The 15,593-nt window shown below is 41.6% G+C and overlaps 1 protein-coding gene across 2 annotated transcripts; it reads left to right on the forward strand.

Annotated features, from left to right (window-relative positions):
• The first annotated feature begins 284 nt into the window (after positions 1-284).
• On the forward strand, positions 285-14,013 carry mgat1b (alpha-1,3-mannosyl-glycoprotein 2-beta-N-acetylglucosaminyltransferase b). 2 transcript variants are annotated; one of them, XM_087170588.1, is made up of 3 exons: positions 285-1,007; positions 5,610-6,881; positions 10,791-14,013. In XM_087170588.1, the coding sequence occupies exons 2-3, from the start codon at positions 6,009-6,011 to the stop codon at positions 11,490-11,492; spliced, it is 1,575 nt and encodes a 524-aa protein (XP_087026714.1). In that variant the 5' UTR covers positions 285-1,007; positions 5,610-6,008; the 3' UTR covers positions 11,493-14,013. The 2 variants fall into 2 exon arrangements, with proteins under 2 accessions (XP_087026714.1, XP_023250627.1); XM_023394859.2 differs by lacking the exon at positions 285-1,007 and adding an exon at positions 1,073-1,702.
• The last annotated feature ends 1,580 nt before the right edge of the window (positions 14,014-15,593 follow it).

Genomic DNA, 15,593 nt, shown 5'->3' on the forward strand with positions numbered 1-15,593 from the left:
AATCTAATGTCAGTTACTGTTACAGGTCTATTATACACTGGTAACACATTTTGTACCCTCTGGGGTTCCTCGCGTCCAAAAAAGGACACACAAAGAAAATGCTATAAAATCATCACATATCAATAATTTTTTCTGCTTTTTTGTTGCATACATCTCTTAAACCACTTCAGTTCTGCTCAAACCTACCAAATGTTTATTAGTTTTCAGGATTTTAACCCTTTAAATGCCAGTTTGAAGACATGTTGCCTCTTGAATCTCAGAATATGAGATATTTCCCACATAATACATGATGGAGGGATGTGACATTGTTTTATATCAGAGTCTTTTATATCAAGACATTTCTCAAAACCAGAGTATGATCAGGGTGACTTTTGAACACTGGAAATAAATCATGTACTCATCCCGGCAGTAGCCCCCGTGGCACTCTAAATTTCCCTGGAATTTTCTAGTTATTATTATTATGTGACAGCAAGCAGTTTTATAGAACGAAAAGTGAAATTGTTAGGGATAGGACTCCGGCTCAGGTCGGGTGTTACACGGGTCAATAATCCGGAAGTGCAGTTTTGTGTAGTCAATTGAAAAATGCCGTCATCAGAGGAGGCAGCCTGTGGTGGACACAGCTGGAGTATGAGAAACTGAACCAGGGCAGAGGACGGGACTTCTCACTGCAAAGCGTCACCGTGGATACACATGCCGGTGGCGGTGTAACATTTGTAGCGGAGCACACACCGCAGCCTGCTAATGCTAGCAGGCTACTGATGTCGGATAAAATAGCCGAACTGGGAGAATAACGTGAACCAAAGGTGGAGGTGCAGGCATTGGTGGAGACGCTGTATACCCAAACAGAGATGTGCAGTGAATGTGACACCGAGGGAAATGTAAGGGTGGCACCACTAGCTAACGTTAGCTAGCTAGCCAGCTACCCGGTCAGCGCTGCAGCCTGGTGCGAGTCTCGTGTCCTTTCGAGATGCAAGCCGCACCGACTCGTTCAGACTGGCATGTGAGAGGTGAGTGAGACTGGCTTCAGCTGCTACATCCATGTCTCCGCTCAGGACGGCGCATGAATGGAGAAAACCTTCACTGCTGCTGCTCGGTGTTAGCCAGCCAGCTAGCTAACAGCTAGCTTGCTCTTAAAACATTCTCTCTGATGCTCGGAGATGATTGTAGAGATAATCAGGCACCGGCTGCATCTTACACCCATCGTGTCCTGTGTTTTAACTTAGCTAGCCGATAGTTTGATGTCAGCTAGCTTGACACCTTCAAAGAAGTATGTGAAGCGTAACAGCTGAGCTTCATCTCGACAGACTAGACACCTGCTGTTCGCAGTGTGGACACTTGCATCAGTTGAAAGTAAATTGTATTTAGTGCTAGCAAACTCAGAGGCATCGCCTCTCAGTCCTCACTGCATGTCCACAGTGTAGTCCTGCGGAGTGTTAGCCGGATGGTACAGTGCCTCTGTGGGTCCGTGCCGCAGGCTCCTCTGAATGATCCTACCAGTCAGCTCCACGTTGTCTGACGGAGGAAGGAGGGGGTTAAAGAAGAATAGAGTTTCAGCTGGTACAGTTTGTGAGAGGAGCAACAGTTCCCTCCCTCTGCCCACCATCTCTCCTTGTCCACAGTCAGCTCCTCTTGTCTGCAAGGCTTAACTTACTACAGCGTTGAAGGGGAGGCATGGCAGGTTTGTAAGCTGATCCGAGTTCAGGTACGGTTAGTTTTACCCTTTATATCCCTTAGCTTCTTGATAGGCGTATAATCTCTTTAGACGTCTGGTTTCTTCTGTCCCCGACACTTCCCTAAGGACTTGAAGTATTCTGACTGTGTCTCTTTTCCCTTCCCTCATGTTTTTACTTGTCTACATTAGTTGATCCATTGTTACTGTGTGTCTGCATGTAGTCTTTTGTGTTTTCAAGGTAAAAACAGTACCTTGTTTTCATTTCTGAGTCCATTAACTTTTTCAAAACATTAGTAAAATATGCATTCAGTTACCAGAGGTAAAACCAATGCAGCCCAATACAACAGTCCTGATATAAATCCGACCTACGTGAATGTTGTAATGTTAGGTTTTTGTTGAAATTGTTAGATTTGTATTGATTCAACAGTATGGTTGTGGTTTGTGCTCCAGTTGCATTATATCACAGAAAATTAACACTTAAAATCTTAATTAAGGGCAGATTTACTGAAGGATCCAGGTATTAGACTGCACTGGTTCAAGCTAGGTGTACCTAATAAACTGGCAACTGAGCATATATCATGTAGAAACATCCTTGAATACATTTCTTCTGTGAAGAACACCTCTTACATTTCTCATGCAGATGCATTTTATGAGATTGTTTTGTTTTTGAAGCAAAGCAGGTGGTTTGTCGATCGATCAGTTATTGATATATATATTAACAGACCATTAATCAGCCAATAAATTGCCCTAGTCATTTTCCAAACAAAAACTAGTTCCAGCTTCGCAAATGTAAAGATTTGTTGCTTTCCTTTGCCTCATGTGAGTGTTTTGATATATTAATATTTTCTGGGATTTTATAGACTAATTGATTAATTGTTGATTAAAAACATAATCAACGATCTATAAATAGTCAGAATAGGGGTTAGTTGCATTCTTGGAAAAAATAAATCTCCATTCAATAGCCTGGAGATGGTGATTTAAAAAAAAAAAAAAAAGACCCTTATAGTTGTGTGTTGGCTGATAAGTCTTAAAAGATATCTGATTATTTTATCTTTTTATTACATAAAACTGTTACAAGTTACATGTCACAGATTAAACAAGAAAAAGTTGGAACATTGATGGGATTTGTAAAAACTAGAGCTGAAATAATTAGTTAACTGATTAGTCAGTCAAGCTAAAATTGTTGCGTTGATATGAGGATTTGTTGTTTTAACCTGAATATCTTTGGGTTGTGTTTGGTTGATAGGAAATGTAAACAATCTGAAGTTGCCGCTTGAGGCTCTGAGAACTTTTGATTGACATATTCACAATTTTCTGGTGTTTCATAGACTAAATGATTGAGAGAGAAAAAAAAACCGTCTTAATAATGCGAATAATCGTTATTTGCAGCCCCAGTGAAAACTACACTTTATTTTGAAAAATGTGTGTGAAGACCTGAGTTTAAGGCCAGTTGTCAATATACTGTATGTGAATTTTGACTTATTTTTTGATCGTCTTACTGACAACCTTCTGCACTATAAAGTTTCTAAGGTGATGGTGACAGCAAGACAACCAGGTCTGATATGTTAATGCCCTGCAGAGTTTGTCTTGTCCCAGAGTGGTGAAGCACAGCCAGAGAGCCAGTCCTAATCAGAGCATCTGTTCCTTGTAGTCAAACATCCATCCTTACAAGATTATTGTGGGCCTATATTTATCGGCACTAATTGGTTTAGGCTTTTCTAATTCAGAGGAGCTCCGGTAGAGGAGCTTCCTTCATCCTTCCATCAGTTTACAATGACGAAGTACAAAGTAAACCTTTTCTGTTGACGCTCAGTTGTAGTTTTGTTTGACTGGAGTGTTCTGTGTAAGCTTTTCAACTTTGGTACTGGATCCTGTTTGTTCATGGGAAGTTGGACTTTGACTGCGCAGCAAAATTTCAGGTATCGACTAACTCACTAAATAGAGGGCTAATTTAAAGGATCTGTTCAGCCAAATTATACAAAAAAGTGATGTTTAGCCAGACTTGAAGATCTCTAGTCTCTGAGATTTCTGCATCTTCCCCAATACAACGATTCAGCTCTGAATGTCTTTGTGTGTTTAGTGCAGTCCTTCTATCCCTGCGACAACTAGTCAAGTCAGAAGGTGTCACTAGTTGCCATGGACAAATCGGATGTCGTCAAGATGTGCAGATGATGCTAAATCTACACGAGAATGTGGATAAAATATCTGCTATGGGATTTGTGATGAAGCCAGAGTCTGTAGGTGTCCAGTCATTGTGTTGGGATCCGTCACAGTAGCCTTTCATTGCGTTGATATAATCTTGTCCAGTCAAGATCACTCACCTGTGACGTGATGGTTATGATGCAGCTTGATTGTTTACATTCTTGTAGAATGAACCTGTTTCAGAGTGGCTGTTTATGAAACACCCACCACAAGGTTTTCCTCACAGTTTCACTTACACTGGGGACGCACATTAAAATTGTTGAGCTGATGAAAAATGTGAATTAGACGTGTTCACTTATTGAACCACGATTGACCAAGTCTAGCTAATGTTATAATCCATCTTCAGATATTAGTGCAGAGCCATGGATCACCTGAATTCCACCTCACTGGGGTGTTCACACTCCAACAGCTCTCTGAACAGTTGATGGTCCCGCTGCGGTCGAAAAGTCTTTTTTTCTTAGGACGGTTCCAAACTGATTGAAATGACCTGAAGTATCTGAGCAGCAGCCATGATAAGAACTGGGGCTGGTTTCACACATATATTTCAGATAGGTCTGTAGTGTTACCTCTGACCTCTGAGCAACATGAAGACTGTCTAATGTTAGTCAGACTGTTTCACAATTATATATATTTGTGAAATTATATATTTTTTTTATTTTGGAAAAAAAAAAAGTCTTAATTTACACAGAATTCATTGCACCACAGTCCTGCTCAAGATAGTCAATAATCATCAATCATCAACAAAATATAAATGTCTGTTTCAAAACCCACTCACTTCTACTTAACAAACGTATAAAAAAGTAGAAACTTTTTATAGTCTATTTATGTCTGAATATAATTCATTCTGGCCCTTTACTCTGCTCCTTTTTTATTGAGCTATTATTTGAATGGCTCAACTCTTTGTACTTGTTCTTTCATGTTATTTTATTTCAGCATTTTAATCCCATTTGTTTTGTGGTTGTATTTAGGGAAGGATTATTTATCATACATGTTATAGATAAAGTTGGTTTAAAAAAAATTTCAAAGAAAAAATGCAGTTGGATTCTTTTCCTTATGAATTCTGCTTCACATCTTTGCTTCACCTCCTGATGTTTTCCATCGAGGTCGAAGACAAGTGGTTACAAAAGGAGATTATTTAGACTTTTTGTACATATTTTTTTTATTTTTTTAAATTTCTTTTCCTTTTTCTGCATGGATTGCAAGTTAACAAGGCAGTCTGCACTGTTGTAACGTTTCTTGTACTCCCTGCAGGAAAGTTTCTCTTTTTAACATAAACATCTACAAGAGCCCTTGTTAGTAATAGAAGCCAAATGTTAAATGTTGACTAAACACAAGCATTCAGAAAGTCTTCAGCCATCACTTCCCCCCCAAAACCCATTTGTTTAAAGTTTGTTATACTCAAGAAGACTCGAGTCTGTAATCACTGCAAAGGTGCGACAACTGAGTCCTGAGTAAAGGGTCTGAATTCTTATGTTAATGTTATATTTCAGTTTTTCCTTTTTAATAAATTTGCAAACATGTCTAAAATTCTGTTTTCACTTTGTCGTTATGGAGAATGAGTATAAAAAATAGATTTAAATGATTTTAGCATAAAACTGCATAATGACAATGTGAAAAAAGCGAAGGGGTTTGAAGACTTTGTGAATATACCAAAGTCTCTGCTCCCGCTTCATTATTTAAAGTTCACATAAGCTGCATTCATTCTGCTGATTATTTGTTTTCCTACTGTTTTCAGGATGATGGCTGAAGGATAACACACAAGCAGTCACATTCCCTCAACCCAAAGTGACCCCACCCCCCCACCCCTTTTTTTTTTTAAACTTCCATCTGCACTTTTGCAACCTCCCTTTGCTGAACTTCTTTGAGTCCTGTCTCAGCTCATTGCCCCGTCTACTTGGGATTTCATGGAATCCACATATTCATTTTAAAATTGACAGTCGTACTCCTGACACCTCCTCGCCAAAAAAACAGGATGATCTCAAATCTGAAGTAATTACAATGTGACTGGATATCAACTTCCTGCCCATCTGAGATTGCCACCTCAGTCTGTAGGATTCTCATTCTGGTTCCATCACTTGTCCCGTACTTGCAGCCTTTTTCACAACCCCATCCCTTTTTCTAGTGTCATTGGGCCATGGTTCGCAAGAAAGGTTCTCTTATACTATGCGGTGCTTTCCTGTTTGTTGCCTGGAATGCTTTGCTTCTACTTTATCTTTGGGGTCGCCCTCCCATCGGCCGCCTCGGAGAAGGTGGTGGAGCCGAACCAGGAGGAAAGGAGGAGTGGGGCGTGGGCAAAGGGAAAGGAGGCCAGGTCAACCTGGCCGGAGAGGTGATCCGGCTGGCGGAGGAGGTCGAAGTTCAACTTGAGACTCAGAAGAAACTACTGAAGCAGATTGAAAGTCACAGGGCAGTGTGGGTTCGGCAGAAAGATGTTGGGAAAAGAGAAACAGATGATACAAAAAAAGTCAAAGAAGAGGTTGTCCACCAGACATCGAAGCCTCCACTTCCTGCCAAAGACGGTGTGGATGACAGGGCCCAAACTGAAGTACAACGTACAACACAGAAGCCAGTTCATACAGTAGCTCCACACTCTAAGTTAGAACAGGACCAGGCCATTGAAATAAAGGAAGAGATTGTTGATAAGAATAAATTGGTGACTTCTGTTGCCAGCCCAGATGTCATCATTCCCATTCTTGTTATTGCTTGTGACAGAGTGACAGTAAAACGAAGCCTCGACAGACTGATACAGTACCGCCCTTCACCACAACTATATCCAATCATCGTCAGCCAGGACTGTGGCCATGCCGAGACCGCTCGTGTGATTGCCTCATATGGAGATCAAGTGTCGCACATAAGCCAGCCAGACCTGTCGGACATCAGAGTCCGGCCGGAGCACAGGAAGTTCCAGGGCTACTACAAAATTGCCAGACATTACCGCTGGGCTCTCAACCAAGTGTTCAACACTTTCTCCCACACTACCGTAGTCATAGTGGAGGATGACCTGGAGGTGAGTGCTCTTGGACTTCTACCTCATTGTCCTTACATAACCATGCATCACCGTAGGCATTATCATCCCTGATAGCTTGATTTTGTGCCATGTTGCTTTTTATCCGATAGTTTTTTTATTACAAACGCACATATAGGAGAGGAGAGAGAGGAGGACGTCATTATAAATGTTATCTGAGACCACCAGGATACCCAGATAGGTCACTCTGGTTTGACTGGTTTTCTGTGTTGGGATGTGCTCAGTGTGTCTTAAATAACCAGTGTTTGCATTTTCTTTGGCCTTGCCAACGATAGCTCTGACAAACTTAGACTCTGTTGTCATCTTTGGTATTTTAATTGATAAGGTGCTTGTGGTTTGTTGGTTCATGCCTTTTCTCGTGTATATTTCTTTTTATAAACACTCAACTTTAGTAGTATGTCTACTCTTCATTACACTTTATCTACAAATAAGCAGATGTAGTGACTCATGGTTTACCTACAGACTCTCAGCTACTGTACCTTGCTACCTGACTACTCCTACTGGTGTGTATGGTTTGTCCAGTGGTTGTTATAAGTATGCAGTGTCTTCAGTGGAGTTTCACTGCCTGCCATCCTCAAGTGTAGAGAGAAGTAGACAAGTCGAGGGACGGACAGCGGTAAGAAAGAAGCAGATGGCTAAGCATGTCAGAAGGCAGAGAAATGGATTAGGGCTACAACTATCAGTTTCTATCAGGATCAGTTTCTGAACAGTCATATTTTTCATTCCACTGACTGTAATCAGAGATGTGAATATACTAAATTGATTTACAAATAGTGTTGACAGACACCACTGTCCCATGAAAAATGGAGAAGCTGCTTACAGCTGGAAAGAATAAATCAAAGTGTCGACTTGTGAGACAAAAGGGTCTTGAGTTCAAGAGTAGACGGGGCAAGGACTGCAGTGGACATGAGCATCACTCACCTCATCACATCCTGGGCAGATGATTGTTATTCATTGTTATTTTGGGATTGATTGATTATTGTTATTCTGTCCACACACAAAATTGATCACGAATCATGAAGGAAATCGATAAAGAATCAGACCCGATAAGCAGAATCAATATCTGCATTGGTATCAATAAAATCATCAATTCTCAACTCTAGTGGTGATATTGATGCACAGACACAAACTCAGTCTAGACAAGCTTATTAGCAAAGCATTTTAAAAAAAGTCAGAATGTTTTAACAGTCCACAATAGAATTGCTCATCAGGGTTTTTCTGATTCTTCGCTCTCCTCTCAAGCTGCTTTTCCATTAACCTGCAAAAAGAATGTATACATTTAAGTCCCATGACATGCCATGAGTAGTCACATGACATTGGGGCATGATCCTGCAGGTGCTGGGGGGGGGGGGCTATTGCTTTGCCTAACTCATCAAATGTTGAGAGGGTCATTCTGAAGTTTTGGATCCACAGGAGCTCTGTAAAATCATTGCAGACTATGCTGTACCAGAAATCCCTGATATGTGGCCGCTGCCAGGTACAAGGGATTTGACTTTTGACTTACATGCACCACATCGCCTTCGATTAAATACTACAACAGCAACAGCGGATGCAATAGAAATCACCGTCCCAACACTTATCAGATGCTCGAAATCCATTGCCATGTTTAATTGGAATGATATCGCCAGAGGAGAAAACCCAACCTCACCGTGTTTTGTCAACTTTTCAAAACAAGAAAATTGCTTCTATTTTGCGCAAAACTGCAAAGGAAATCCGGCTGAAGACCTCTCTGTTTCTTGGAGCTGTCATGTCCTCTGCATAATAGAGAGTCTGGATGTACCATGGCTAGCTGTGTAGCATAGATCTACAGTGAGTGCATCTAGGAAATGCACTCATTTAGCATAAAAACTAGAAGAAGGGGCAAACGGCTTTCCTGGCTCAGGCTAAAGTTAAAAATATGCCAACACCTCTAAAGTTCACTATTTCACAGAGTGAGTGTGCGGCTCTCCAGAATCTTGACATCGCTGTGTTGTTGCCAGGTTTGGTACCAATACCAAAAACAGTGCCTACTGACTATCTACCATTTCACACTATAACTGGAGACACTGCACAGAAGTACAGAGTGGATGGATATGCTGTTGTTCATCAGGAAATAGTTCCAGCATGCAACTCCATAAACAAAAAAATAATGTTTTTATGTAAAGATTCAACAAATGAGATACAACATGTTACTCAATACGTTTAATACACACATATTAGACTGATATCCATCTTCTCACTAAATATCAAAGAAAAGACCTAACACTTCTGTCTGGCAGGATTGAGGAGGTTGTGTAGCCTTTCCATGGTCAAAGTGTAATTACATGTGGCTCACAGTGAAATGTGGGTTAATGATGACGAGCTGGTTGCATAGGTTCCACATTTGTCTTAAGTATTCACTGAAGACTGTTTCCTCAAAATGTGCAGCAGCAGCAGCTTATTCAGACTGTGACTGACTCTACCCAGGAGCCTTTTTAGAGTGTTGTCACAAAGCCCAGAGTGGATGCCAGTCAGAACTGTTGCATGGCTTGTATATATCCTTTTAACTGCAGAGGGTGGTGTGTGTGCTTTAGATCACAGCAGAAATGATAACTGCTACATGGCAGAGAGAACAGATATTAGATAATGATCATCTGTAATCAGCTGTAATTCTGGGGATTGAAACTGATGATTGGATTATATGTGCTGGCACTGATCAAAGAGGTTGTCAGTGAGTCTGTAAACTTCTCTCAGAGGCCAGAGGTGGATAAAAAAAACATCAGAGTGAACATTCGGCTGGTAAAAAGTGCTTCAGCAGCAGGAAATAAGTTACAGGAAATTCAAAGTAATTTTGACTTGAACCAGGAGCTTGAGGGAGAAACTGTGCCCTGTAAATCAGCAATTATTTTGCCAGTGAGCAAGGAAAATCTGGGTTCGCTTATGTAACTGTTCTCCACTGGTTTCCTCTTTTTTATTACTGATAACTCACTGTTTGTTTGGCTAATCTCTCTTTAAGTTGACAGAATCAAAGTTCATTTAAACACCAGTGGGCCCATCATACAGACTTATTATGTGCAGCCTAGTCGGCTTAAACAATTTGTGCATTGTTTAAATGCACAAATTTCATTTTTGTAATGTTTTTGAGGACATACAGGGAGAGGGAGAGGGGGGGGGGGGGGGGGGGGGGGTGATGTGCAACAAATGTTCCTGGCTGGATTTGAACCAGGGAGACATGGACAATCTCTTAAACCCCTATTCCATTTAGACACTCCATGCGTTTAAAAAAAGAGTTGTTGGGGGGAGTTTTTCCTTCTCCAAACTGATGGTTTAAATTCAATTTGATTTGTATAGCACCAAATCATAACATACATTATCTCACGGCACTTTCCAGGCTAAGGTCAGGACTTTACTTTATTATAGAGCGAAACCCAACAGTTCCCACAGTGAGCAGCACTTGGCAACAGTGTGGAGGAATGACCCCTTTTTAACAGGGAGAAACCTACTCGGTGTCTTTGGCCTCAACCGGTTAAAGATAGAGAGCGTCCATTTCCCCTCTGAACTTCTCATTTCAATGTTGTTAGCACAAGTTTTTTATTCTGTCATGCCTCATTAGATTTATCTTGTGACCTTTTGGAGGAGCCCAACCCCTTAGTTGGGAACCTGTGTTTCCAATCTCAGCTATTAATTTCTTAGTATGATCATTGGTAGAAATGAAATGGCCAAAATATGAATATGAAAATAAGACCCTTATTGAAATAAAGTGCAGTTAATCTTTAAGGTTATGTGGTAAGTAGAGACGAATGAATTTAAGGCAATCAGCCCAAACTGACAATGAAGAGGTGAAGTTGTTGAGAATGCTTTTCTTCTTCTATTTGGACTGTATCTCTGAAGCAGCAGTATCTCACCACTGTGCATCTCTCTCCTCTCATTTAGGTGGCTCCAGACTTCTTTGAGTATTTCCGAGCTCTGTACCCGATCTTGCGCTCTGACCCCACCCTGTGGTGCGTTTCTGCCTGGAATGACAACGGCAGAGACGCCTTGGTGGATTCGTCCAAGGCCGAGCTCCTCTACAGAACAGACTTCTTCCCCGGACTTGGCTGGATGCTGCTGAAGGAGATGTGGGACGAACTGGAACCCAAATGGCCCTTGGCCTTCTGGGATGACTGGATGCGTCAACCAGAGCAGCGCAGGGACCGCTCCTGCATCCGACCCGAAATCTCACGGACTATCACTTTTGGCCGAAAAGGCGTGAGTTTAGGTCAATTCTTTGACCAGTACCTTCGTTATATTAAGCTAAACACTCAATTTGTGCCTTTTACTAAACAGAATTTGTCTTATTTGCTAAAAGAGAAGTATGATGAAAAGTTTATCAAAGAGGTTTACAGCGCACCACTGGTGAAAATTGAGGAACTGCAACAAGGGGGCAGCTTAAGAGGCCCTGGACCATACAGGGTGCAGTACTCCAGCCGGGACAGTTTTAAAGTCTTTGCTCGAAATCTGGGGGTGATGGACGACTTGAAATCTGGAGTTCCTCGTACAGGTTACAGGGGCGTAGTCAGTTTCCTGTATCGAGGCCGAAGGGTGTTCTTGGCCCCACCAGAGGGATGGATGCAGTATGACATCAGCTGGAGCTGAGAGACTGATCCAGAAAGTACAATGTGAATGGGGTTGAAGAGGGGAGAGAGCCTTACTCAGAGGAACACCCTCTCAAACCAAAGAATATCAGCAGACGCAGTGGTTCGTGAAGGAATTAAAGCAGCACAGGTGGGGCTGCACATCAGTGGAGCTGCGAGATCAAGTGTTGACCCAGACCTGTTTGTGGTGAAGCTTCTAAAATAGGGTGCTCATTCAGGATCAGCAAGTTCAGGGCCGTACAGACTTCACATAGAGTTCAACCCTGTAAGAAAGGAAAATTCCACCCTTAAACACTGTTTGAAAACAGCTATTGGCGACGTGCCTTGCTTTCTGGACCCATTTTTGTTTGTATTTTTTTATTCCTGTTGTTTGCAGCAGCTGTAAATGGAGGTTGGTAGCAGGAAGAGTATGTTTCAGTGTCAGTGATAACACACTGGAGATCACACACAAACAAGAGTGACTATATCAGAGATAAAATCTAAAGAGTAAAATCTTGGGTCATCTTTTCTTTTTTTTTTTTTTACTTTTAGCAAAGTTTTTGAAAATGGTTTTGAAACCAACCCAACTCCTCAGATCGTGTTACTGCTCAAGTCTATAAAACTAATCAGAAGCAGAGTTGTGTGCAAAGGAAAATGAAAAGCTTCTACTGCAGTGTCTTTTAGTTGGTAAACAAAGGCCACATCCAGCACTGAGCATAGTCGTCATATAAAGTCATGGCCCTGATGGTTATCATTAAAGATGAAAGGCTTCTTCATCAATGATACAGAGAAGCAGAGACACTAACTTCCCAAACACTATCACATTTCAGTCACTGAGCCGCTCATCAAACCTGTCACGGGAAGAATGTTGACATATTCACCAGAGTAAGAAGCCTGTAAGGTGTGGACAGATGATGGCAGGTGGATCAGTCTCTTCTACTGAAGTCACTACAAACTGAGTGGAGTGCTGAAAACTGCAGAAAGAAGACAACAGTTTTATTCTGTACATTGCTGTAATATATCTTCTGTCTGCCAGTGGCAGCACTGAGTGCAAGGAAGACATCCTGCACTATGGTTTGTATTGACTGTAAATAGAAGAGACCTTACAGGTTGCTTAAATTATTACCATGATTATCACCCCACCGCAAGTTTCACAAGCTGATCAGTGACTGAGATGTCTGAGTTCCAGGAGATAAGTCTAGGACTGATACTGTCCTGAATCAGGGCTAGACCTACAGTAGCTTCACTAGACCGGATCTGTAGGGAGAAACGTATCTCCACAGGAGACTAAGCTTTTTAAGCTTTTAAATAGTATGTAGAAGCAGATGAAAGTGAAGATGCCAGAAAGCAAGAACATCCAAACTGAATGCACTTCATAACAAAATAGTCCTGGCAATGTTTTGTACAGGACAAGTAGCAGATGTGTGACAATGTGGGAGGTGAAAGGGTGGAGTTTTTCTTGAATTATCAGAACTGCTGTTGTTAGATCAGGTTATGAACATGGCCTTGAAGCAGTGTGATGACAGCGCACAGCACTAACTCATAGCAGAGAGATGATCTCATGGTATTAAGGCCTCGGTATGCTTCAAATAAAGTAGGTCAGACTTATTTAAGTGTTACTACACGTTCCCAAGGAGCACATTTGAAGACGGGCAAAAAAAAACTGCAGCATCTTTGTAGTCTTGACACAATTAATTGTATAAATGGGGATAACAACGCACACTTTCAGACGGTCGCTCCTCAAAGTCATTCATGCTGCTGGACTCTCTTCGAGAGAAGAGGAAGTTGTGCGAAGAATGGAAGAAAAGAAGCTCGAACTCATCCACTCTCACACACCCACACACCTGCCCAATCACTGTGTCCAGGAAAGTCGCAGAAAGGCAGCTCCTTCAATTCAGCTGCGACGGGTTTTTAGACGACCTGACGCACACTCTGTTTGAAGCATACTGAGGCCTTTACGGTGGAAGAGAATCGCTTTGCTGAAGGAAATACCACATGAATTCTCCAGCTCCCTTTTGCCTTCAGAGGGTCGTGGAATTGTGCATTTCCAGCACACCTCTCTGTTTGGGTGAATGGACTTGGTGTCTACATGTGTTGAAATGATTGATATGAAGGATGAAAGAAATGATAATGGTAAGGCTGTTTTGAAATTATTTAACTATCTAGAACTTGAAGTTCTAACAGGTTTGCCAAGCTGCAAATGAGATTCAGATGTCACTGATTCTGACATTTTACTGATGAAGCCCTGAAGCCCTGATGATCCGGGGCAAGTTGTAATTACATGACATCCAAACCATGGTTTGGCCAGCTTAGGTTTGTTGAAAAACCAATGATTGTTTAATAGTTTTTATTTGTTTCTGCAACAAGAAGGCTGAGAAATGGCTAAAGAAATGATTATCACTGTACTGTAATTAGCTTTGGGAGGTGATCCACAAGATTGATTGATTCCCATGTCTGTATGGTGACGTGTACAACCACTGCCTGATGTGTTTATAACTTTAACACAGTATAAATAAAATCAACTATTTTGATATTTGTCCACATGCTGAAGGAGTCACTCTTTTCATTGACAGAGGTCATTCAGCTGTCATCTGCAGTACTGAGCAGGCTTACTTGAGCTTACTTTAGCTTACTGTAACATGAACCCTTGAAGATGTGACCAGTTCAAGAAAACCTTGATCGGAGTGAAGAAGAACTGCACAGATTGAACGACAGACTCCTGTCCTGACCTACAGTGTCTTCATCCAGTGGCAGGATAAAATGTAGGGGTTCACTGAAGTTCACTGAACTCACTGTCATGTTGATGAAACCAGTTTGTGACATGGAGCATGATCCTGCTAGAAGGAGCCATTAGAAGATGGGGAACTGTGGTCATGAAGGATGAACATGTTCAGCAACAATACTCAGATAGACTGAGACATTCAGACCATGATTGATTGGTATTAAGAAGAAAACATTCCCCACACCATCACACCACCACCACCACCAGCCTGGACTGTTGACACCAGGCAGGTTGGTCCATGGATTCAGACTCTGACTCTACCATCTGCTGCCTCAGCACAAATCCAGATCCATCAGACCAGGTCTTCAACTGTCCAGTGTTGGTGAGTCTGTGTCCACTGCAGCCTCGGGTTTCTGGTCTGGGTGACAGGAAGTGGAACCTGACGTGGTCTCTGCTGTTGAAGGTTGGACGTGTTTTTCACTCTGAAGCTTCTCTGCTCAGCACAGTTGTAAAGAGTGGTTATCTGAGTGACCGTAGCCATAGTCACAGTCACATTTCTCCTCATTTACTGAAGCTCCTCACCTGGAGGAGTTTATGCTGCCACATGATTGGCTGATTGAATCATTGCATGAAGAAGCAGGTGAATGTCTGGAAACTAAAGAGCTAGAGGCGTGGCCTGTTGCATCTTGAATTCCTACTGATCATTACAGATCAAGTATTTATTTTTTCCCACATTCAAATGGTAGTTTGAATTTCAAATAAGAAATGGCACTGTTGTAGAAAAAGGTGGGCTGGTGGAGATGCCATGTATTTACAGCAAAATCCTCACACATTTGGCAGTGAAAAGTCAGACAAGAGGTGTAGTGGAGATGAGGCAGTGACATGTCAAAGTTAAAAAAAATATATATGATAGTGTGTCCTGCAAACTGAGCTGTGATCAGCACTTCTCTCTCTCAGCTTCCTCTCTTCTCATCCTGTTGGATTTCTGCTCTACTTCCTGTTTCACAATCATGTTAGAGGCAGCTGTTTAGAACTCAGACCACCACCACTCCATTGAGCCAATTTTCATTTCGTCTCTTTTCTTGGATTGTAGTTTCCGTGCTAATCTTTGAATAGCATCAAACTTATTTTACCGGTGGGCAAAAATAAAAATAAATGCTTTGGAGGTAAGTTGGTGTAATATTTTGACAGTACAAAATAGGTGTGTGTGTGTGTTATAAACATACACATATAAAAGCTTTTTTTTCTGTTAAGACCCCCCCTCTGATTTGGGGTAAGAAGCCCCCCATGGGTATCCGAGAATTTTTTAAAAACTTAGCCTTGCTAATTTTAGTTTTCTGGGAAAATATGTACATCATCACGTAACACAATAATCTGATATCTAACCAATGGGAAGAAATG

Source organism: Seriola lalandi, unplaced genomic scaffold, assembly GCF_002814215.2.
Source record: "Seriola lalandi dorsalis isolate HSWRI2012SDOR001 ecotype SW California unplaced genomic scaffold, Sedor1 jcf7180002054954, whole genome shotgun sequence".
Classification (NCBI taxonomy): domain Eukaryota; kingdom Metazoa; phylum Chordata; class Actinopteri; order Carangiformes; family Carangidae; genus Seriola; species Seriola lalandi.